The following is a 26,175-nucleotide window of genomic DNA, read 5'->3' on the forward strand; positions in this document are numbered from 1 at the left end:
CCGTACAGTTCTGGTATAAAATGGGCCACCCTTTCCTTTCTCATGGGTGCCGTAAGAGATGACTAAGGTAATTTATTGGTCGAGTTTAGTTTCTTAAAACATCATCAAAGTCTAACTGCGGTCGCCAACCTGCCTGCCAAGCGTGACAACTACTGGCAGAAGCCCTCAATAGGAGGAGGCTTATGTAATTCCTTGTTCTTAGGGTCTATGGTTAGCAGTAGACAATTAACAACTAATTTAATTATAATAAAATTAAATCTATCAATATATATTTTTCTTAATACATTATATTTAGACCGTCTACGATGTATAGCGTTAGATAGAAGTTACCAGTAATAAAAATAAGACTTCATGGATGACAGAATTGAGTCAGTTTGATTTGACATCAGTGCAAGTCAAATGTTGTTTGATTGATTTGACAAAATAACACCTTATGAATACCTATTTATTGTAATTTTTGATGCATTTTTTGTTCAATTCTCTATTGCATTTTTGGACGTAACGTATTTAATAGTATTTTAATTTCTAGTTTGAAAACTTTACAAGTTTTACTTTAGTGACGCTTTATTTCTTTTTGGATTTAGTTGAACACAGTACGGAGGTACGATGTGGATTCGAAATTAATAATCTATTACGCTATCTCCACAACACGACCAGTTTATCCATTAAAAAAACTGGTCAGTATGCAACGATATTATCACGGTCACTAGGCTAATTTGTCTAGTTGTAGTGCTACTTTATGATTGATATTGAAACATTTGCAATCAATCTCACTTTCAGAAACACAGTTTACAATGTTTGCTAGTCTCAAAAGTAAGATCAAGGAAGAAACCGGTAGCGATATAAGCAAATTGACAAGCAGCTGGCGCAATGGTTCTTTTTTGGGCAGAATCACACTCAAAGATGATTCAGTAAGTAGATATTGTGTGTACTAGATAAAGAGTATAAACTTTAGCATTTGATTCACCAGCTTTAAACATCACCCACTCATGTATAATACTCCTCATGCATTAACATCTTTGAAGAGTAAGGAATTATCTACTGATAGTAGTGAATGTTTTCTTGTTTTTTATTGTTGTAACCTTGCATTTGTTAACAAAAAAATAAAGCAAGCAACCACTGTCACTTTATAAAGTATATATACTTGTTGTAGTATTATTCTTATTTGGCACCAGTGACAAGTAAACACAAGTATTATCATTACAGTTTTTACTCTCAAAAATTCTATAGTTTTCTTTCAACTTCTCAAAAGTTAACTGTAAGAGATTCGTCTATAGAATAAGTCTACCATTATGTTTTAAGCCCTGCTTCTATACTTGGGTGACCACCATGCAATTTTGTGGTGGGTGCAGTAAGGCACTTAAAGTAATGCTACTTTTGAAAGCCTACAAAATATTTTCATATCTATGGAATATAAAAATTATGGCCATGGAAATAAGAATACAATATGTCATCATTCCTTTTCATCTTCTAGATGGTGTAAAAGTCAAATATAGGAACTCTTCAAAATACACCAGTATAAGAGAAAGAGAACTTAAAATTTGTAAGGAGAGATTTATACCCAGTAATAATATGTTAACGGGTTACTATGAAAATGTAAATAGTTCCAACCAAAGTTGGTTCTTAAAAATCTTTATCAAATAAATAATTTTAAATTTAATTTATACCTCAGTAGAATCAAAATGGTTATAACAGTTGGTTATTAATGTATTTTTCTAATTAATTTACAGTCTACAGCGAGTCCTTCTAGCTCAGGTGGACCAGGAGATTCCACATCAGATGTATGTATAATTATTTTGTATTAATCTTTTATACACAAAGTAACCACAAATTATAGATGTTATACACTAAGTAATAGTGAATTACCAAACCAATAGTGAATTACAGTCATAGATATATGTGGTAGCTTATAGGATAGGCATAAAGAAGCAAATATCAAGAGTCATATATTATTTAATAAATTTAAAAAGCTTTTCATTATAAGCTTTTATGTTTTATATACTTTGTATGTTTATTCTTGAGTCACATTTAGGCCAATTTAAACAAACTTTAAATTATTTCAAGTGTGTGTTCTGTGTTGTCAGTAACTCTTTTTTAATTTCTTTTATCATTGGGTGCCCCATATATAAATGCTGATATTTGAGGTAATCATCTTTCATGCAGTTTTTTTTTTTAATCATTTTTATAATTGTTCCAGTCATTATCACCACAATTAGAGTCATACATATCTGATCGCACTGGTGGGCAATTGGACCAAGCAGCGTTAAATCAACAGTATTCTGCACAACTTGAGTTAAAATTGAAAGACAGAGATGCCTACTGGGAAAAGAAAATCGAAGAATTAAAGCTCTCCCAGGCTTCTGTACAAGGTAGATAGAAGACTTTTATACACACTTTTTTTTACCCATATAGCATATACTCATTTGGCAGCAGTTCATAAAATATCTATTAAATAATTACAGCTGAGGAGGCAGTAGCTGCACAAGCTGTGGCTAGAGCAGCCCAAGCAGAAGCTGCGAAGGCAATTAGTGACCGTGACGCCGCCGTGCGACAAGTGGACGAACTACGGGAGCGCCTCGCTGCCGTAGAGCACGCTCAAGACAGATTAGATGCACTTACGGTATTTTTATTTTAATAAATGATTTAGCTTTTTTCCGCGATCTTGACCACATGGGACTAGCATACTTTATTCTTCTCTATCTCAAATTATTATGTGTATATAATTTCATTGCGGTTTGTGACAGGAGGAGCTAGAGCAAAGTCGACGTACGTGGTCACAGCTGGCGGCGGCGCGAGGGGCGGCGGAGGAGCGCGCTCGAGATCTGGAAGACCAGATCACTGTACTGCGCGCCGCACTGCCACCGGACAATGAACAGCACCACATGCACCATGAGGGTATGTCTTTTCTACACTATTGTCACCATCCACCGTTATCTAGATCTATGAACACTGTTACATGATAATCTATGAAACTGATACCATCTACCAAGCTAATACAAGTGAATAGTCTATATTAATCATTAACTTTACAACATCACAGAAATGTTCTATGACGCCCATAATGAGCCATTCCTGAGAACTATGGTGTTTTGTTCCTTTATATCCTGTAATTTTATTGCCATATACCACTATTCAAACTGATAGCTGTACAAGCACTGTTGTTTGACTGCAGAAAGAATTGGACAGAGGTATTGAAGCAGGTTTTTTTTTGTCTAAACATTCTCTTTAGTATACGAGGTCTGTCCGGAAAGTTCGTATAAAAGTGTTCTGGAATGCGAGAAAGAGGAGTGGGGAGGCCAGGTAAGCGCAGGACCCCTTCCTTATGTCCCTAACAATGCTTCAGTTCTGGTCTGACCGCCGTGCGGTGCGAACTGGCTTGTCACGCCATCTGTGAAGTTACCTCTTAACGAAACCCCGTCGGCATGGAGCCCGCTTCCGTTGAAGAGCAGCGCGTCGTAATCAAGTTTCTCTCGAAACTCGGCAAGAATGGCCGTGAAATTTTTGCCGATCTCAGAACAGTTTATGGGGATGATGCTGTGAAGGAACCAACCGTCCACAAGTGGCTAAAAAGATTCAGAGAGGGCCGAGAAAGCGTTCAAGATGACCCACGTTCAGGACGTCCTTCCACTTCACATTCCGACGAAAACGTGGAAAGAATTCGAACTTGTGTTAATGGGGACCGTCGTTTAACGGTCAGACAGGTGGCTGAAGAGCTTAATTTGGGCAAAACCGTGGTCCACGAAATTCTAAGAAACGAACTTCAAATGAAAAAATTTGCGCCAAGATCGTTCCGTGAGTTTTTGAGTAAAAATTCCATTACGGTGACCGAATACCCCCCCTATTCGCCGGATTTGGCCCCGTGTGACTTCTTCTTGTTCCCAAAAACCAAATTGGTACTTCGGGGGCAGCATTTGGGGGACATAAATGAGATAAAAAAAGCTACGACGGGGCAGCTGAGAAACCTACAACCAGAGGACTTTCAAGGAGCCTTCTCACAGTGGAAACGGCGTTGGCACAAGTGCATTATGTCACAGGGGGAGTACTTTGAAGGGGATAAAATTGATTTACCTGAATAATTGTAAAATAAAATTTTTAAAAAACTTTTATACGTACTTTCCGGACAAACCTCGTATTATTGTAGGTTTATGTAAAGTGTTTTATTCATGGTACTGGCTAATTAGTTTAGTAAAAATATTTTAATATTGAATAATTGAATTTAAAAATGGTGCTAATTATAAAAAATGTGATAAATCTGTAGATAAACGTGCAGTCGAGGCGACAGGTTGCGCGGATTATGACCGCGTATGTCGTGAACGCGCTGTTCTGACGCGGCAACTGCAGGAGGCCAAGATGGCGCTCGCTGACGTCAAGACCTCTTGGAGCGGGCAGATCGCTTCACTTGAGACACAGGTAAACCTTCACTAAACATATGGAACTTGAGACGTAAAAAACATAATTTTTGCTTCTTTTATTAAACATGTTTTTATAAACACAAATAGTTGAAAAGGGACCAATTAAACAATCAAAGAACATGGACTGATATGTAAAAGGAATTGTCCTAACATGTAATCAAACTGTACTGTATAAGGGCTGGACCACAATGTGAAACATCTTAATAACCAATTAAGAAATTATTATATACATTTAAGTGTAAAATTTATGAATAATGGGTAAAGTATGTACACAAAACTGCATGGCAACCAATCAATATCTGCACAAATCCTAATCACTGGTGTATGTATTTAATAATTAATCAATAATTTTGTACATATGTATGTCATCAGAGAAATATTTTTTTCTAGTCATCGTCATTTATAGATTCCGACATGATATAATAATCACTCAACTGTCATAAAGTTCAAAAGAACTTGCCTACCCGTATTGTCATATGGAGTTGTAACATAGGTGGCGCGACTATCGCGACAAGCGGGTGAAGAAGGGGCTGAGAGGAGAAGAGTCGAGACTGAAAAGCGAGAGATGCAAGAGAAATTAATGAATTTGGCGACCGAGTTAGAGAAAACAAAACAAAACTTGGTCAATAGTGAAGCTAAGGTAAATAATCTGCATTCTTCAATTATGCTTTCAGTTTACATTCGAAACTGAATGAGGTAGGTTTTGTTCCTCGTTTTCATTCGTAGACATTGCAATAATAATCAATTTCTAAAAGAATTTGCCTCATTCCATTACAATCTGCTTTTCAAACTAAGAAGTTTTACATTGCAGAGAAATAGATGTACCAAAATGCAATCTATATTATAAAAATGGAAAAAAATGTTTTTATTTAATATTTTGCCATAAAAGCTACACCTACTCCATAAAGGACTAAGACACCTCTTATATATAAATTATAATGACATTAAATTTACGATAAAATAAAACATTGTCAACTAAGTGAGCTTAGTACAATTTTCATTAAAAATATACCTAGACAAAATAAACGTTAAAAACTATGTGATAAGTACTAAAACATATTAGTGTTAAACCATTTCAGCAATGAATAGTTGATTTGAATTAAGCTAATAATTATATTGCAATGTCTATTGAAAATATGCTAGCCTAATTTTAATCGATAAAAGCACTAATATTTCTACTTATACTAATCTATTATTTATGCATGTGCCAGAATCAACCTAAGCCAAATTTAAAATAATAAATGTATATACATGGCCTTTAAACTTACTCTGCATATTAATAAATGTATGTACAATTCTCTAAATTGATACGTTACATTTAGGTATATTTTAGGTATTGTTTATTGTCATTGAGCTACGACCAATAGAACGTACAACGTTATGGTAGTAAGCCTCCTCATATAATAAAAATCACGTAATTCAGTGATTAATTTGATATTTAGTTATATTTAAAAAGAGTAAAAGAAAATATTTAGAACTGTTTTTTTTGTGTTTTTTATGATTGGTGAGGATGAAGTTAGAACAGTTCGCCTCTCACGACGAATTAACCAGGACCGCGTGCAGAGTGACTTGACCGGGTATATACGCCACATTCGACGTATCTTTGGTTGCCTATTTATATACGAAAAGCGTCAATACATTAAATTGAATACAATTTGCTATTCTCTATTACATACGGAAAATTATTTACTAAAGTCATTACGTTGACTTAATGCTGCGGAACAGCTGCGACCGGCGACCTGCGAATCGTCGGCGATCGTCGTTGGTCGCCGATCTTCCGCCGACGGAAAGTCGGCAATGTCTTGCACTTTGTCTTATGTGACGCGCTACACTCAGCAGATGGCCCACGTTGACTGCTCTCGTTGGTAGCTACTAAAGATACGCTGAATGTGGCGCTAGCCTTAGTGTTTTATTTCACCGTCCGGCGGTACGTCAGGTGGTGCGACTGAACGGCGAGGTGCACTCGCTGGCGATGGAGGTGAAGGCGCTACGCAACGCCGCGAGCCAAGCAGGCGTGAGTGCCAGCCTCTACAGCATATAGCAATGGCGTTAGCATTACACAATCGTGCCCATTCTGATCTATCATTAAACACGCCTAAAGGTGGATTTAGATCAAGCGAGCGCATACTTGTTCTTCCTACATTTTCTGTTTGTCCATTTTTTTTTTTTGTGAGAACGTAAAAGATATTAAATTATTAAAAAATCTATTGGACAAATTTTAAATATTTTTTATTAATTCAAACACTTTTAGCTACTAAATTATTAGTCACTTATTTACGTTACGTTTTCTTATGCAAATGTACTACTTTAATCTCTTTTTAGAAATAGTTAGCGAGCATGCTCGCTAAGTGTTTCTATGGGCTCAGACGTATTCAATAAAATAATTAATTTCTAAACCACGCATCAACGTACTGAATAGTTGAATGGATGGTGTACTATCAGGGATTGAGATAATTACCAAATAATAGAAGAAAATCTTGTTCTGTATTAATGTTTCATACAAGATTGCAGCTCAATTCTTAATTCTATGTTTTGTTTTCTTTGTCTAAATCCACCTTGACAGAAAATAGATTTTATACCATCTTTGTTTGGTGCAATCGAATTGGCACATATCATGTATAATAAACACGTTGGTTGTGGTCACATACTGATAAATTTTTGAGTTTACTTTCATTTTGTGATACATAGAGATTGCTAGATATTGTAAATAAGAGAAATTGCCGGTATTAAAATAAAATTTAAAAAAATTTAAAAAAGAATTATTAACAAGTATAAATGAAAATACATAATTATAGTGTTGTTCAGCTTTCCTACCATTTTATGTAAAATTTTACTGTGTACAACTTTAGAAAGGAGATTCTCAATTCGGTTGCATATTTTTTTTTATATTTATTATCTCGTAACTCCGCCATTTTAAATCGAAATAACTGGTATTGTCACAATTATCATTAATAAGTAAAAAGGGATAATCGTTATATTCTGCCTTAAAAGAGCAATAAGAAGCCAAAACAATATTTTTTACGAATTTTGTTTGTCTGTATGTTTGTTCCGGCATTACGTAAAAACTATTGCTACAACTTAGATGCGGTTATCGTAGTTGTGTTTCAAAGTTCAAACTTAATATCTGGAACATATGTATTATCATAATGCGCCATATAGAGGAGGTGTGTTACATTGATTTTTTTACTTCTGAAACGGGCAAAAACTAGTAAACTATACAACTAAATAAACTGAGTAGTTTCTCTTATTATTTCTTGATACACAATAACAGTACCTAATTATTATATGTGAAACATGACCTCAACTCTCGTGAATACAAACATAGTACATTCCGTCCCCTCACGTATATAATGATGCAATACTGTTTTAATTTCTTTTATTTTTAAGTGACTTCAAAATGACTTATTAACAATCATCATATCAGCCGCCAATTGTCCACTGGTGAACATAAGGAGGGTTTTGCCAATAGTTGCCACGCTTGGAAAGTGCAACAAAGTAGTTACACTTTAGTGATATTTTAACAGAAGCTCTGCTGCCCAGCCCTCGGCTATTAAGTTCCTTTAGTAGCTTCTTATGACACCCACGGGGTAGGAAGGGATAATTTATAATACAGAACCGATTTTGATAATTTTTTTTTTGAAATTAATAACGTTTACTCTCGTATTGATTTCATATTATATTTGTCATGATTGAAGTAGCTATTTACTATGGAATAAATTCTTAAAAGTATTATTTTATCCTGGCAAGTAATTAAATCCAGACAAAATTAATTATATCAAATATTGTAATACATACAATAATATTATAAATGTGAAAGTGAGTTTGTTTGTTTGTTACTTTATAGCGCCTTAACGGCTTAACTCATCTCTATAAAATGTTAAATCATTATGAAATTTTGTATACACTTACTATATGGGATGGAAAAGGTCATAGGCTTCTGTTTATCCGGTTCAGTAAACATATCCCGGTCATGTATACAAAGTCGCGGGTAACAGCTAGTATCTAATAAAGGTGATGAAATATGTCATTATGTTAGATCATTAGGTCATATTAAATAAAACCTTACAAGAAAATTTCATATGAAACCATTAAATATAATTTCTAAAAAAAAAACTAAGTTATTTATGTATATGTTATTGCATCATTATATGTAAGGATTTTGCAATAATATACTTAATATTTACGTTATTGATAAATAAGTTTTATATTATTATTTTTTCAATATAGTTTTTATTATATTTTAAAACTTAGATAAAGGACACAGTGCTTTTGCATTCAATCACAGCCTAGCTTATTAGCTTTATACATGCAATTTATTGTTCTGTTGAAATTTTTCATTGACTTAAAGTTTGTAGTAAACTTAATTAAACTTACTGTATCTTTGTCATTAAAAGGAACTCTTAGAGTTTATTGGTTGTAATTGAGTTGTGGAGCAAGTGTTTTATTTATATGGTAATTTGCTAATCTAGTCGGAGGTGGCTGTTTCAAAATATGCATTTTGGGTGTATGTGTTTTTTAATCACAATTTATTTTTATACGTGCTTTATACACGTTAATAATGTTTAATAAAACAAGAACGTTTTCTTTATCGATGTATTGCAAACGTTGATAAGGGTATAGATAATGTAATAGTCACGTGACGACATGTTTATAATTTCGAACGACAAGAGTCGCGCCTCGTCGCTAATGACACAGGTGTTGTGTAGTTTATACATTGTATGAGTTAATATCATTTACTACTTACGAAATAAATGCAGAACCATTATACATTCCAAGTAAGTTTATTAATTTTTAAATTATATAGTATAAGAACATTTTATTGAGTATCTTAATTTTTATATTAGAAAGATTTATTTTTAGAATATTACCTTAAGTATTATTTGCAATGTTTTTGTGTTACTTATATAATTTATATTGTTTTCATTTTGTTGAATTTATTCTTGCAAAATAAATTATATTTTAGTAGTGTAATTTTTTTTAATTTTCCTTCTTAGTCCTTGTAATTATTTAGTTAGAATAGTATATTTTTTATTTACATTATGGTATGGACTTATTGAACGCAATGCCTTTTTAATCAATTTGTTTATTTTTTTTTTATAAATACATTGTGAACAAAGTGAGCCGGACTTTACATTAATATAATTTTTGCTTGATGTACTAACTTAAAAAATTAACTTTCTCTGGATTGGTGATGTTTTGTACAATGGTTACTAACCTAAACTAATACACCAATATCTGCATGCAACACATTGAATTTACTGGACCAACACTAATGAAACTTGGCAATAAATATGTAATATCATTATATGGGAATTGATGGTACTATTATATTTCTTTATTCTTAGTTCACATGAAAAAAAAAAACACTTTACTGAGTACTACATATATGAATTTCTAGTAACATTACTTGAACTTTTTCAATATGTTACTGCGAATTTTTAAATTTGTGATTTTATATGATTTTTTGTTAAAATAACAAACAATCTAATCTAATGAAATTAAATTCTGTAACAATTAGCAAAAAGCAGTAGTGATAAATATGACTCTAAATACCATTTAATTTCTAAATGGAATAATATACAATATGTTAACGACTTCAAATCAGCCCGCAGTACTGGCCAAAGTTATTACGGCTTTTTAATAAAACTACATTAAATTAACGCATTCTATTTTATCAAAATTGCAGTTGTATAGTGTAATGTGTGTATTAGGCATGGTATAAATATATGAGTATTCTTCACAAATCTTATTTTTTTAAAGTTAAAATTAAAACAAAACTAAAGTTTTCCTTTATTTTTTGTACTACGAATGGATACATAAATATAATGATACATTTTATAAATACAGTAAATACTAATTAAGAGTTTTCTCTTCAGTTCACAAAGTCATTAATTACAGGAGAAAACGATGGGTCTAGAAAGTCGTATAGAAGAGCTGGTAGAAGAGAATAAAGAACTATCGGTGGCATTAGAGAACGAACGGATGCTGGTAAGGATCCTGAAGGAGAAGGTGGACAAATCGAACCGGCTCTACGATGAACAGAAGGCTGAAGTGAACCACCTTAATTCCATATTGACGGACATGCAGCATGATTATGTCGATATGCAGAGGAAATATGAGAAGTAGGTTTTTTTTTTGATGGGTGAAAATGGAATAGTAACCTCGCCTTTGCTATCGGCATACACTGGCAGGGCACCAGTGAAAGATGACAGATGAGGATGAAAGCAGATCAATTAGCCTATTCTGACGAATACAATTAGAATTAACCACGATGGTTTCCAGGGGGAACCACGTGGAGGTCGACCTGACAGGGTATATTGCTAGCAATGGGATTCTCAGTCTCCATTACTAACGATCCCTTTCCCCCCTATGAGAAGTAGGTTTTGTTGTTCTACTAATATTACATAAACAAGCATTTACTCGCGACTTCGTCCGCGTGACTGGTATATGTTTATTGGGCAGGATAAAAAGTGACCTATGTCATTATCATCAGCATCCTATATAATACGGGTTAATAAGTGTATACTGGGGGCAAAAGGGATTGTTAATAGTGGGGATTAGTAGCCCCATTGCGAGCAATATACCCTGTCAGGTCGACCTCCTCATTGTTCCCCCTGGAAACCATCGCGATTGATTTATTTTTAGATTCATCATGGTGGGCTAACTGACCTGTTTCATCCTCACCTATCATCCCTCACTGGTGCCCCGCTAGCGTGTACCAATAGCACAAGCGGAGTTACTATTCCATTATCATCCATTAAAAAAATATGTGTATACTAAATTTCATAGTAATATCATCATAGTCGTAGAATACTGACGGATCTGATAAAGATTACATATAAAGATCCGTCAGTATTCTACGATTACAACGATATGGTTAATAAATATTTAATTAATATTTAAGGCGTTGAATGGTAATAGACAAACTCACTTTTTCTTTTTTAATATTAGTAAGGATGTAAAAGTTTGTAAAGATGTTTAGATGATTGATTTACTCAGTCACGCGTAACACAAACACACACTGGACGGATTTGAATGAAATCATACACACGAGTAGGTTATATCCTTTAACACAGTATACTTTATAAACGGACAAAGCCGCGAGACACAGCTATAATTTAAAACCCCATTACAATTCCGATGGAGCAATTCAATTAAAAGCGACAATTTAACTCTTATTTCTGTTACTAAATAATTGTGCTTTCATGGCTATATTTCGGTTTGAAAGATGGGATATAGCAGTGAAATTACAGGGTCATCATCATTTTCATATCAGCCGTTAATTGCCCACTGCTGAACATATGCCTTCCGTTATCCCATCATGATGAATTCATCAGGAATTAATCATGATAGTTTCCAGGAAGAACCGCGAGGAGGTCGACCTGGTTAGGTATATTGCTAGCAATGGGATTCTCAGTCTCCATTACTAACAATCCCTTTCCCCCTGGCAATTGCAGTTAGATTTTGGTGATGTTTTAAGAGAGACGCTGCTGCCCATCCCTCGACTATTTAGTTATAAAAGAAACCACAGGGTACTGAGGCATAATTATTTAGTTCTTAGAAATGGTAACACATGAAGGCGTCACAGTATATTCTGTGATGTTCATATTAAATGGCAACGGTTGCCACTTCTCATAAAAACAAATCGTTACAGTAAAGATATTGTTCTATTTATATTCTTAATATTGTTCAGTGTTCAAGAATTGTATTACTTCGATTAGAACAGTAAATTATTACTTTACGATATTAAGTCCAATATTTAAAGCTATAAAACATAACTATCTTGATATATCATATCTTTATAAAAAAAAAAACTCTATAATCCCAGATTAAATAACTTAATGATTTACTATGGTGATCTAAAGTACCTATTATAATAGCAAGCCATTAAATATGGATTACTAAAATAATAATAATTTACATTATTGCATATATTACATTTCCCTATGTATTGAAAAATTAACAAAATCTTTGTCATACTGTTTATAATTATCCCTTCCATCCAAATATTTTTTTACCAGAGGGAGACTTTGTACAAAACTCGATTGCTTGGGTACCTGTCCCATTCGTGTTTCAACCGTGAAGCAGTTGTGTTTGCATGGCTGTGTTTCGGTTTGAAGGGTGGGATATGGCGTGAATTTACTGGGTACAGAGGAATAACACCTGAGTCCTCAGGAATGGCAACGCATGGGGGGTATCATGGGCGAAACTGTATACTCTGTTATGTCGATGGTACTGCTCATGTCAATAGGCGACGGTTACCACTTTCCATCAGGTATGCCGTCAGCTTGTTTGCCATCCTAAGTTATATAAAAAAAAAAAGATTGCATGTACGAGATTACTAAAGCAACAAAGTCGTCCACTGTTTACTCAGTGTAATCTTTTCTTGTAATTGCGTGTGTTGACGATAAAACTATTGTAATATTTTTGGAGGAAACAATAAAGTGTGTCTATCTATATTTTAGGGAAAAACGCGAGAAAGATGAAGCGTTACTTCGCAACGCTCACATGTCTCAATCAGTGGAGATGAGTCAGTGTAACGTAAGGTATCAAGAGTCAGAAATCGGAGAGTTAAAAGCTAAAATAGTAGAGTTAGAAGCGCTCTTAGCACAACACAAAGAGGTAAGTAGACGATTGGGATTATTAAACTTTGAGTTGTTCAGTTATTCTACTTGCTTTTTTCATCTCTCTTATATAAATACTAGCTGATTCGGCAAACGTTGTTTTACCATATACATTATTTCGAGAACTATACATGAATTTATCTCGTACTACAATTATTATATTCGATTGCCATCTTTCAACCTCATTGCGGCATATAAAAATCGCGATTAAAAAACAGGGGTTGATCGTAAAAGCGTGAAAATTTGAATTTGTATGTATCTTTCAATGCTAAATCATAATAAAATAAAAATATATTTGTCAAAAAAATTAAAAAAAATTTAGGAGTGGGTCACCCTTATCATTGAGGGGTATGAAAAATAGATGTTGGCCGATTCTCAAACCTACTTGATATGCACACAAAATTTCATAAAAATCGGTAAAGCCGTTTCGGAGGAGTTTGGTAACAAACACTGCGACACGAGAATTTTATATATTAGAAGATAAAAGGCCAATCTAACTAATGAACACCGCACAACTTGATCTAAATCTATCAATACAGTTGCTAGTTGTCCTATAATCGTCTTTTAAGCGGTTTCTATAGATCTTTTAGTATATATGTATAATAACTTGACTAATCCTATTAATTTATAAATGCGAAAGTGTGTAAGAATAAATGGATGAATGTTTTTATACTCTTTCACGTATAAACTACTCAACGGATTTGAGAGTAATTTGGTGTACAGATAGGTTGTATCCTAAGTTAGCTTTATGTACTGATTCACGCGTGCATAGCAGCGGGATACAGCTAGTATTCTATAATGTGACAGTTGTACAGCATTTATATTACTTGTGTAGTCACTTATAATTTTGACGTGATCACGTCTTAATCTATATTATTGTTTATTTTATATTTATACTATCCTACCCCATATTGTATAGAATACACACTGATACATTTACAGAATCAAGCGGAGTGTATGTTGATAAAACAAAACGAAGAGTCTCGCTTGGCTGAGTTAGAACAGTTGAAGAAGCGAATTGACGAGTTTACCGAAAGCGAAAATACATTTAAAAAGACTATACAAGACTTAGAAACTGAAATCTGTGATAAAAATAAGGTAAGGATTTTTGTAAAGCGTATAAATACATCTGAATAAAAAGAATGCCGATTTGAAATACAATGACAGACTCACAGACTCCTTGCAGTAATTACAATTTATCAATAATTGTCCAAGTCTCTTTTAAAATATTATATATTTTTTTTATGTATGTGTGTATAATACTACTAGCGATCATCCTCGATTTCACACAGGTAGATAGATAAAAAGATAAATTCATATTTTATATATGTAGTTTTTTTTATACTTTATTGTAATTTTCGTTGAAATATGTAGTTTCATGAATTTTTTTTTAATACAACTTAGATTGGCAAACAAGCTAACGGCCCACCTGATGGAAAGTGGTAACCGTCGCCTATAGACATGAGCAGTACCATGGACATAACAGAGTATACTGTTTCGCCCATGATACCCCCCATGCTTTGCCATTCCTGAGGACTCAATTGTTATACCTCTGTGCCCAGTAAATTCACGCCATATCCAACCCTTCAAACCGAAACACAGCCATGCAAACACAACTGCTTCACGGTTGAAACACAAATGGGACAGAGGTACCCAAGCAATCGACTTTTGTACAAAGTCTCCCTCTGGTGTGTAGTGTGTAGCCCGTGTTATTCGCTGATAATGTACTGTAACGTAGAATACTTATACTGTTCTATAGGCGAAAAAGGTTTTTAAAATCGACTGAGTAATTTTTGAGTTTATCCTTTTCAAACAAATAATTAAATTTTTCTCTTTATAATATTAGTATAAGATTAATCAGACGAAGATTAAAAAAAAACGAATAGGAATGTTACTACTATATTTATATTTGTTTTTTTTTTTTAGAAAATAAAAACCCTAGACAACCGAATATCGGATATGAAGAAAACATTACAACGTGAATTGCAAAGCAGTAAATCAGATCTCACGTCGGCTGAGGAACAGGATATTAGTAGAAAGTGAGTATAATTTATACTCGTTATTACAACAAAAAACATATTATATTATGTAAAGAAAAATGAAACAATATTTAATTATATCCAATTATTATCTTGAAAGTGTTTACAACAAGCTCTTGTTGTCCAGTATAGCGAATATGTAATATATTTTTAATACGTGAAATAATTTTATAACAAAATAATCGAATTAGGATTTTTTTTCTCTACCTTAGTTTAGGTTATAAAAATCACTCCTTAAATCTAAACAAATATCACATTCAAGGCGGGAGTCGTAGTACTACGATTTATCTCTACTGTAGCTTAAAGGCGGGAGTCGTAGTAATACGATTTATCTCGGCTGTAGCTTAAAGGCGGGAGTCATAATAATACAATTTATCTCTACTGTAGCTTAAAGGCGGGAGTCGTAGTAATACGATTTATCTCGGCTGTAGCTTAAAGGCGGGAGTCATAATAATACAATTTATCTCGACTGTAGCTTAAAGGCGGGAGTCATAGTAATACGATTTATCTGGACTGTAGCTTAAAGGCGAGAATCGTAGTAATACGATTTATCTCGACTGTAGCTTAAAGGCGGGAGTCATAGAAATATGATTTATCTCGACTGTAGCTTAAAGGCGGGAGTCATAGAAATATGATTTATCTCGACTGTAGCTTAAAAGCGGGAGTCATAGAAATATGATTTATCTCGACTGTAGCTTAAAGGCGAGAATTGTAGTAATACGATTTATCTCGACTGTAGCTTAAAGGCGGGAGTCATAGAAATATGATTTATCTCGACTGTAGCTTAAAGGCGGGAGTCATAGAAATATGATTTATCTCGACTGTAGCTTAAAGGCGGAAGTCGTAGTAATACGATTTACCTTGACTGTAGCTTAACCAGTTAACTGTGATTGACGAGTACACTCATCATGAAGAAGTGGCAAAATCGTCGCGTTACCTAGCATACTTTCGTCAGGATACCCACCTTTAATAGGGGGGAAAAGGATTGTTAGCAATGGAGTTTGACAGCCCCATTGCTAGCAATATACCTTATCAGGTCGACCTCCACGTGGTTCCCCCTGGAAACCATCGTGAACAATTCTTATTGAATTCGTCACGATGAGCTAACCGACCTACTTCATTCACATCTATCATCCCTCACTGATGCCCCGCCGGTGTATACCAATAGCGCGGGTGGGGTTACCATTCCATTATCACCCATAAAAAAAATTGCTGTTTCTATTAGTTTGCATTATCGCATCGCGTTGTCTACCTGCGCAGGTACCTGAAGCACGTGGTGCTGCGGTTCCTGACGGCGCGCGAGCTGGAGGCGCGGCAGCTGACGCGCGCGCTGGCGGCGCTGCTGCGGCTGTCCGCGCACGAGGAGGCGTTGCTGCGCGCCACGCTGCAGCCGCGCTCCGGCCTCGCCGCCTGGTTCCCTTCCCTCTCCTCGCTCTCCACCATCCCCTCCCTGCCCTCGCTCAACACGTGATCGCCCGCTCACGAGCTTCTTCTCGCTTAAGGTAGTACATGCCGGAGTGTAGCGACGTCGAAATTATGTATTCATTTTCGAAAATTATAGAACAATTTTCAATACTACTGATTACGCAGAAAGTGCTCTGATAGCGAACTAACGCATTAGTCGTTAAAAAAGTTACATATAAATCTACCAGCAAAAACTTTACGCCTACTTAACATTTTGCTTCTGGGATTTTGAAATTATTTTTTGCCATTAAATTTTCAGTGATAATTATTATAGCCTATTGTGTACTTAGCATTTTAGTTCGCTGTCTTAGGACACTTTTTAAATAGTTACTCAGTAATAGTTGAAATGTTATTGAAAATTGTAATACAATTCCGATGTTGACACACTTCAGTATGAAAATGGTATGATGTGAACGCTCTTAAGAGAGTGTATATATATAAAATGTTAGCAACGTCTTTATTGATTGCCAAAATTCAAACCCATAAAACGAATTCCTAGTCTAAATAAGTTTACTGAATGATCTATAATCAGTACATCTTAAACAGCTGATGTTTATTTTATTATTAACGTATTGTTTAATAATTAACGTAATGAACAACGCCACTTTTTGAACGATTAATTTAGAAAAACATTAAAATATGGACGTTGCTTCGGTATGAGCGTATACACGTATATATGTACATACTTGATCACATCACAATACAACCGTGCCTCGAATGTGTTACACAATAACTTTTGAACTCATGATCCTTGCTATTCTACCTCTCAACAACACGAGAGCTTTCACATTTGAGCATTTTTGGTTAGACAGGAGATATTACTGTTTATTAGAAAATCTGACTTGATACACGTTCCAGCTCTGTGGCACACAGTTCCTCTTATCTCAATATTTAGTAAAGATGGGGTTAGACTAAAATAATAATAAAAAAAATAAAAACTGGACCGTAGATAGGTCGGCTGAATTTAGAATTTAGATTAAATGAACAACTGATTAAAAAATATGAAGTTAACTAACCGAAGTGTGCTATTAAAATGTTTATAACCAATTTTTGAGCGGTTGAATTAAGCAGGAGTTAAAATGTATGACTAGAACAAATTTTCGATCGTTTAGTCGAATTTCATTTTAAAGCTTCACTCGAATACAGACAGCTTTTTCTGTAAACAAGCAATTCGAAAGAGTAAACCAAAACTTCTAAACCACGTAAAATTAAAAATACAATCATTTTATGTGAAATTAATGGCACGAAATATAATTCAAGTATGTCAGTATTAAGTCGCATCATTATACGTAAACACTGGGACCGATTCTGTGGTGTCATTTCTCGAAACCTGTCTCTTAATCTAATATTTTAATTTGATTATTTAACTGAATTACTGTTTTATGGACCACCATAAACTAAAACTAAAATAAAATAAACTAAAAAAAAAACGAGAGGGAGACTTTGTACAAAAGTCGATTGCTTAGGTACCTCTGTCGCATTCGTGTTTCAACCGTAAAGCAGTTGTGTTTACATGGCTGTGTTTCGGTTTGAAGGGTGGGATATCGCGTGAATTTACTGGGTACAGAGGAATAACATCTGAGTCCTCAGGAATGGCAACGCATGGGGGGTATCATGGGCGAAACAGTTTACTCTGTTATGTCCATGGCACTGCTCATGTCTATAGGCGACGGTTATCACTTTCCATCAGGTGAGCCGTCAGCTTTATTGCCATTCTAAGTAGTATAAAAAAAAATTACAATAATGTTGTTTAAATCTATTAAAAAATTAGTTCATCTTGATCCTTACCATATATAGGAGGTAGGTAATATGTAGCAATACCTATATATTTTAATTACAATATAAATATACTGATCCAATAATGAATATGGTAAAAGTCTATTATCCAAAAAATAATATCGGATAACATATTTTTAACATATTCGAAAGTAAATATCCAACCGATATGGGCGTTATCGAAATAGGTGATAACCATTTTCCACCATAAATGTCCAGAAACACCCAATATATAGATATCGGATCGGTATCCATATTACCCAAGCCTATCCACAAAAGGTTTCGCTGCGATATCAAATTGAAATTTTAATTTTAAAGATAGGTTAGAGATAAAGAAATGTCGTCTCAGAATCGACTTCAATGTATTTGAAATACTTAGAATAAACAAGAACAACTCGAATTGTATTTTATATTTTTATATACGGTCCCAAATAAACTGTTGCCGCGTTGAATCTGAAAACTACCGGCGCTATTAATCTGTATAATGTATGTTACATTGTATTAGTTTAAAAAGTGAGTTTAGATTTTAGCGTGTAGATGACCTATGATAATTACAATCGTCCGTCTTAAAAAAAAAAGATTCATTATTATAAAACTGACTTCTAAAAATTCCATATTTAAATGATGGTATAATTGTAGTATTAATGCTAACATATATAAATATAAACAGTGCAATATATTCGTTGTAAATAACTTTATTTTAATTATAAATGTTTGGTCGTTTAGGTCTGTTAGTGAAAGGTTGTTGTGAGAGCCACAATATATTATTCTGTGATTCGATTATCAAAAATTTTATATATTTTCTCCCCTATTTTTATATTTATTGCCTATATCTAATGACAGACGATTTGGTATGTATGTAATTTATATTACAAGTGTATTAAAATTGACATGAGATGTTCAGTACTTCTTTTTATAATGCGGCTAATGCATGGTCTCGTATAATCAGTACTTCAAGGACAATATTATACTTGTATTACATGTATACTCCCTTTGACACTATAGAATTATTTATGTTTTATTATTTTGCCCTACTACACAAATGGCAAAAAAAAATCTATTGCCAAATACATACGTCACTGTACATATAAGAACGAGATGACAGATTACATCAAACATTGCTGCCTCGAGTTTCACAAAGCAAGTACCCAGGGCCGTAAAAACTATCAACAAAGAAGGTCTAGGAAGGTTAATATAATTACTTAATACTTGTTTAGTAACTGATTTAAAGTATATTGATTGTTTTTAATTGTGCTACAAATGCGACGACATGCATTCTTCTTTATAGTTAAGATGATAATCAACATTCTATTTGCTAAACTATAAAGCTGTTAGTGTTAGACATATTCACGTTGTATTTCGTAATATTGTAGTGTTAAGGTTTAATTAAAGATGCCTTAATAGTTGCTAGTCATTTTACGAAGTAATTGTATATTTATAGCATTTTTTCTGATTTGAAAGTCATTCCACGTATTCTGTTGTATTATAAATTTAATGATCTTGCAATGGATTTGATTAACGTTAATTGAATTATAATATTTCTTTATTTGAAGTATCTGAGGTAATGTGTGAACTACATAATTAACGTATCATCATCATAATTGCCCCCTACTGAACCCCCATAAGGGAGGTTTTGCGAGTAGTTGCCACGCTTGGCAGACTAGTTGGCAACTTACATATATAATTGCTTACATTATTATTGTGATTTTATATTCAATCGAAAATCAAACTATTACACACACAACTATTTTGTTAATGTCAAAAAAAAAATTTGTAAAAATCTACATTCCTTGCATTAGTTAGCAATAGTGATGTTTTAAAATAACTAATTGAGAAATTTAATCGACAAATAAATATCACTATATGCGATTTCCTGCACATATGGTAAATGGTTTTATGTAATATTGATACTATACAATTTTTATAATAGAATATTCAGACAACACTGCCCCCTTTTGATAATATATTTATGTTTATTATTGTATAGGTACTGATAAATATCTTGAAAATTATTTTAATAGTACGTGACTTGCGCAGTAACAATTTTACACACAGTGTCCACTGCGCGAGCTTGTCTATGGTTTTGTTCATGTCTGCATTAGTGCATTTTTTATCATCTAAAAAAAAGTGGTATAAAGAAATTTAATCACAATATTTGCAATAAATATTTCATAAATAATTTAAATAAATTAACTCTAAAAAAATGGTCAGATTTAGTAAAAACTAGAGAAAATCAGCAATGAAATATTACTAATTATGCCACTTTTCTAACGATAAAAACATCATCTGTACAGACGTGTATTTTTGTATAGCTTGTTGCTTGTTAAGGTGGCTTTATGTCTTATTAAAAACATTACATTTTGTGTCGTATCGTATTTAGTTTAGTAACAAGACAAAATAGAAAACCGATATTTTTAAAAGAATTGTCAGCACAAAATTCAAGTATCCTTTTGTCTATAACATTTTGAAGATAAACGTTTCTTTTTATCAACACTACAGATTACTCATAATATATCTCCTCTGTGAATACGATTTTAAGGCAGCGTTCACAAAGTTGACTTGTCTACGACATTGTTAATTTGAACAACATTTGTAATATTTGTAGATATTTACATATTTTAGAACTGAGATCTGACACTAATGTATATTGAATCTAGTCTTAGTCTATTCTATAAATAAATAATACATTGTTTTAGGTAAAAAGTTATGATGAAGATTTATAAAATAGAATTTATTTTTGTCGTAAAAGATATTTATTTCTGCTTGATAAACAGTATTATGTATGGTTTATGTTGATGATTATTTAAATGTTTACGTTATATCATGTTACATCGAATTATTTTTTTGTGTGTAATAAATGAATAAACTTAATTATATAAAAATATGTACTTTTACTGTTTATTTATTTCAATATATATTTAATAATTGTAAGTAGTACATATTATTCAATAAGACCTTTATTATAAATTGTCAGTGAAAATGTAGATTATAATAGCAAAATATGTATTTGAAAATTTAGAAAGCAAATTCGGTGCAAAATTTTCAAAGGTAATTTTATGTTTAACTTTTTTTATAACCATGGCTAACAAAGCACTTTTTAAATAATCACAAATATTGAAAATGGTCAATTGTTTTTGAGAATTGACAGTTCTGAGATCGTTACATTTCAGTATGAACAGAACCACCGACTAAAAGAAACGCGTCACATGCTTTCGTGTATAACTAAAGCGACCTAGACACTAAAAGTAATAACAGAATAGCAATTTAATTGCAAATTCTAAATTGATTTGATCAGGAATTTCTGTTCTCTGAATAAAATTGCCTGTTTATCGTACCGTGGATAATTTCATTTTCTCACGCAACAGCGTTTGCCGGTTCGCATGACAGCCGCCACACCAAGTTCAGAGGGTAATAAATAAAATAATGTTGCGATATATTTTAATGTCTTTATTTACAACTTACATCATTATAATTTATAATATTCAGGAGCAATTGTTAACGGCGTACTATGTACCTAGTCTACAGTGCAACGGGACTCGTTACAAGGCACAAATCTAAATGGAATCGCCTTTACCTTATTCGCGATATCAACGGACCGATACTAAGATCAAGAGTATCTTTCAACGTTGCTATTTGCTAGAGTTAAGGCGCCGGTCATAGGCTACGTGGCGCCATCGCTTTTATTTTATTACGTTAAATGTTTTAAAAATATTACGTTATAATTCTATTCTAAACAAATATAAACCTTCGCGCATTTCAATAAGCATGAATCCTCATTTTTGAGCAATTAGTGTAAAAAAATTATTATGAGCAATAACTATTTATAACCAGTAGATACTGTGAATTTCCAGCAGGTCTACTCTTGAATCTAATATTGATATCAATCCAATTGCCAATAACAATTTTATACTGCACTCATGAAACAGCAATCAGGAATTACGTTATAATTGGGATCGGTTTGCAATACTTTGCATTGGCAGGTTACACTAATATGCATCTATCAGGACAATATGGACCCATTATGTCACTAGCATTGAAACGTCTCAATTTCAATATCGATTTATTGGAATTTATTTCAAGAGTAACCCCACAGATATATGATAAATTAACATTATAACAAGCGCTTATTCGTGCCTGGAAAGGGTAACTATAACGTAAATTACTTTTGACACAATCATATAGAGGGCGCCACCTAGACTAAAAGGTTCCATGCAAATAAAGTGCCTAAAACTAATACCATTTCACAGAAAGTACTCACAATAGGAACTCAACAACAACAACAACTTAATAAAAGTGCATAGCGAAAGACAAAAACAAATCTTACACGACTAGATGGTGGAATGTTGCCTATCTACTATAATTTATCTATATAAAGTACTTCAGATATTTTGTTGTTTGTAGGTAGTTATATAAATAATTGATTTATTATTGCTTTGTTGTGTTCTAATTGCTATCCAAACCAGGGTCCAATCTAGCGAAGGGCAAACCGGCCAAATGCCTAGTACTCATTAAATAAGACGCAACGTTTTTTTTTTATATCAATGCCAGCAAATATTATTTTTACTTAGAATAGCAAAATTGCTAGATCGGGCACTGATCTTAACTAATATAACTAACTTTCCAATATGTTCTCTTTCGAGATGATCACAGTCCAGTAACTTTTTTAATTTATTTTTTACATTGAAGCTTTTTAGAGAAGTAAATTATTGAAATGCCATATCTAGAAGCTATTAGATATCTTTGGATTATCACCACTTAAGAATGCAGTTATCTTGTTCATCTATTGTCATTACATTGATGTCATACTTAAAGAAATTTCCCTACCCTGCAACCTTTATTATATACCCCGCACCATATGTTAAACGAATACCAATTAGGCACCGTTTCCTAATAAGATACAAAACTATTTTTAAAAACTCCAAACATCATGAGTACAGACAAATTTTAAGCAGTGCAGATATTGTAAATTTCTACTTTATATAATGTATTTATAATCATGCAAAATTTTCTATCACTCGTAAACGAGTTTTTATTCAAGATTTTAATAATTTTATAACAATATTCTGTGTATAAATATAAAATTATAATTTACAAATATCACAACACAATCGTTTCAAATTTTTATTAACGTGAAACTGTGCAATTACTTTGATGATAAAATTCCAATTATCTAGTATTTTCAGATACCTAACAAATTATATTTTACATACCGTTACATGGGGGTCTCAGACCATTCTTACGACTATATATAATATTGCTCACTATTACAGCGTCGTGTCTTCTAGTTCAATAGTCAATAAATGTAAAGAACTTAGCTTAACGACACAAGGACAATATTTCTCTCATTTTAATTGTATCTTTGGTATTTCAATTCAACTAACTGTACCTCCACCCTATTCATTGAGAATTTTTATTATTACTTAAAATAATATAAATGGATTAGGATAAATGCTTTTGTTGTCTGATTAGGTACTTACGGAGGTGAGATAGATACAAAAAATTTGAGACTATAATAGTTTTAATATTTTCTTTTGTATATGGATTTACGATACACCCTTATAGAAATTGTATAGCGTAATTGAATGGTGTACCGTGCACAAATGAAAATGGTGTGTCGATGCCAAACGGCAACGTTCATTTATATACCACAGAGGTGGTAAACGTGCATTTTATTTGAGTCGGTGCCGCTTATAGCTTCACTCTTCCGTTACAAATGTCGTTGAAGAGCTGTGAAGTGATCGGCACGAAGTCATCTCCCGACCGGAAGTAGAGCGGCTCCTTAATTACATCTGGGTCGAAGCCCTCCTTCTGGTAATGTAGCTTCTTGAGTTTAAACGTACCTGCAGTCAAAGTATTTTTGTGAATTTCACTCTATATTTGTCTACTTGCAATAAGTTAACAATTACATCACAATGGAGAGTTGGCAAAATTTGAGACGACAAAAATTCATAAAAATATTGTAGTTTCTAAAGGAATCTAATCTATTATTATTCAAACCAATTTACCAGAGGGAGACTTTGTACAAAAGTCAATGGGTACCTCTGTCCCATTCGTGTTTCTACCGTAAAGCAGTTTTTTGCATGGCTGTGTTTCGGTTTGAAGGGTGGGTTATGGCGTGAATTTACAGGGTACAGAGGAATAACACCTGAGTCCTCAGGAATGCATCGCATGAAGACTATCATGGGCGAAACAGTATACTCTGTTATGTCTATGCTACTGCTCATGTCTATAGGCGACGGTTACCACTTTACATCAGGTGAACCGTCAGCTTGTTTGCCATTCTAAGTTGTATAAAAAAAAAGCGAACTCAAGCAATCGACTTTTGTACAAAGTGTCCCTCTGGTCGGGTGCAGTGCGTCGAGTGTATGTAGTGCGACTGACTAGTGATCTCGATGTCGTTCATGAGCCGCAGGAACAGCGGGCGCGCGTACGAGGGCAGCGAGTCGTCCACGTCGCGCGCGAGCCGCCGCAGCTCCAGCGAGCGCGCCGGGTCCGCGATCGCCGCCATGCCCGCGCGGCCCTCCGTTTGCGGAATCTGTACAATTCATTGCATTTTTATTTTACTGTTATGTTCATGGTACTGCTCATGTCTATAGGCGACAGTTACCATTTTCCATCAGGTGGGCCGTCAGCTTGTTTGCCATTCTAAGTTGTATAAAAAAAAAAACTTACTACTTTTTACCCGCGACTTCGCGTGATTGGTATATAAATTACTGACCGGAATAAAAAGTAGCCTATATCCTTCTACATCGCATTTAGGTACATATATGCTAAATTTCATAGCGATTGTTTAAGCCTTTAAGGCACTATACTATATAGGTAACAAACAAGCAAACTCACTTTTACATTTATAGTATTAGTAAGGATTATGAAACTATGTACATAAAACACCTACTAAGCCGGGGCGAAGGAAAGTTTGTTATCGTAATTTACATAGTTACGTTTAAGTTTATAGTAACTGGGACTAGCGGCCTCATTGCTAGTTATTAAGCCTACCAAGTCGACCCCAACGCGATATTCTCTAGAAAACATTGTGATGAATTTCTTTTTTTTTTAACTTTTTTATCCTATAAGGATATGTCAGCCTCATTATACCCTAATCTTAAAAAATACCTCACATACTTAAAACATTGTAGTTAATTTCTTGATTAATCTGTCACGATAGGTCAACAAGGTACCTATACCATCCTCACCTATCATCCACCATTGGTACCCCACCAGCGTATACCGATAACGCAGGTGAAGCTACCATTCTATTATCGTCCATTGAAAAAATACTAAGCTTTCTATTTCTTCACGAATAACACAAAAATACCTCAAATAGAACAAAAGGCATCCACTATCCGTATCAAATAACAAGAGAGGAAGAGATTGTTAGTAATGCAGACTACCAGTTCCATTGCTAACAATATATCAGGTCCACTTCAACGTGGTCCCCCCTGGAAACCATTCTGCTAAATTCCTGATGAATTCATTACGACAACTGACCTTGTCTTTTCATTCTCACCTATCATCACTCACCGGTGCACCGCCAGCATATAACGTTAGCGCATGCGGGGCTACCATTCCATTGTCATTCATAAAAAAAAGATTTAAATATCCCACTATATGAATTTCAAAGTAAAAAAAAAACTGTTATAACTCATATATTAGTTTTATTTTAAGTTTGAAATACATTTAGTCATAGAATACCAACCTAAATCTCTTAATTTTCAAATTTAGGTGTATATTATTTTTTACAAACGATTATCAGTTACTTCGAACTTCGAAAGGTAAGCGAAGCCATACACTCAAATTCAAAGTAGATAAAACTACTAAGGTAGGTAAATACCTACCTTAGTAGTTTTATCTACTTTGAAT

General features: G+C 33.7%; 2 protein-coding genes across 4 annotated transcripts in view; one reads left to right on the top strand and one right to left on the bottom strand.

Moving 5' to 3' along the window:
- The first annotated feature begins 395 nt into the window (after positions 1 to 395).
- On the top strand, positions 396 to 22,927 carry LOC113516919 (golgin subfamily A member 1). Of its 3 annotated transcripts, XM_026901421.3 has the most exons (15): positions 420 to 498; positions 585 to 677; positions 781 to 911; positions 1,731 to 1,781; positions 2,198 to 2,369; positions 2,463 to 2,620; positions 2,745 to 2,895; positions 4,259 to 4,410; positions 4,906 to 5,052; positions 6,349 to 6,426; positions 10,311 to 10,534; positions 12,878 to 13,034; positions 13,979 to 14,134; positions 14,963 to 15,075; positions 16,336 to 22,927. In XM_026901421.3, the coding sequence occupies exons 3-15, from the start codon at positions 795 to 797 to the stop codon at positions 16,544 to 16,546; spliced, it is 1,887 nt and encodes a 628-aa protein (XP_026757222.2). In that variant the 5' UTR covers positions 420 to 498; positions 585 to 677; positions 781 to 794; the 3' UTR covers positions 16,547 to 22,927. The 3 variants fall into 3 exon arrangements, with proteins under 3 accessions (XP_026757221.2, XP_026757223.2, XP_026757222.2); XM_026901420.3 differs by having other exon boundaries at positions 396 to 677; XM_026901422.3 differs by lacking the exon at positions 6,349 to 6,426 and having other exon boundaries at positions 397 to 677.
- The window catches only part of LOC113517089 (long-chain fatty acid transport protein 4-like), a 34,995-nt gene continuing 30,567 nt past the window's right edge, over positions 21,748 to 26,175 (bottom strand). Inside the window, exons 11-12 of the mRNA XM_026901644.3 lie at positions 24,697 to 24,850; positions 21,748 to 24,155 (exon numbers count right to left, since the gene is read on the bottom strand). Of these exons, the coding sequence (XP_026757445.1) occupies positions 24,004 to 24,155; positions 24,697 to 24,850 (306 nt within the window). The 3' untranslated portion in view covers positions 21,748 to 24,003. The remainder of the gene's footprint in view (positions 24,156 to 24,696; positions 24,851 to 26,175) is intronic.

The sequence above is a fragment of the Galleria mellonella genome, unplaced genomic scaffold, assembly GCF_026898425.1.
Source record: "Galleria mellonella isolate WM207_F2 unplaced genomic scaffold, CSIRO_AGI_GalMel_v1 utg83, whole genome shotgun sequence".
NCBI classification, from domain to species: Eukaryota; Metazoa; Arthropoda; class Insecta; order Lepidoptera; family Pyralidae; genus Galleria; species Galleria mellonella.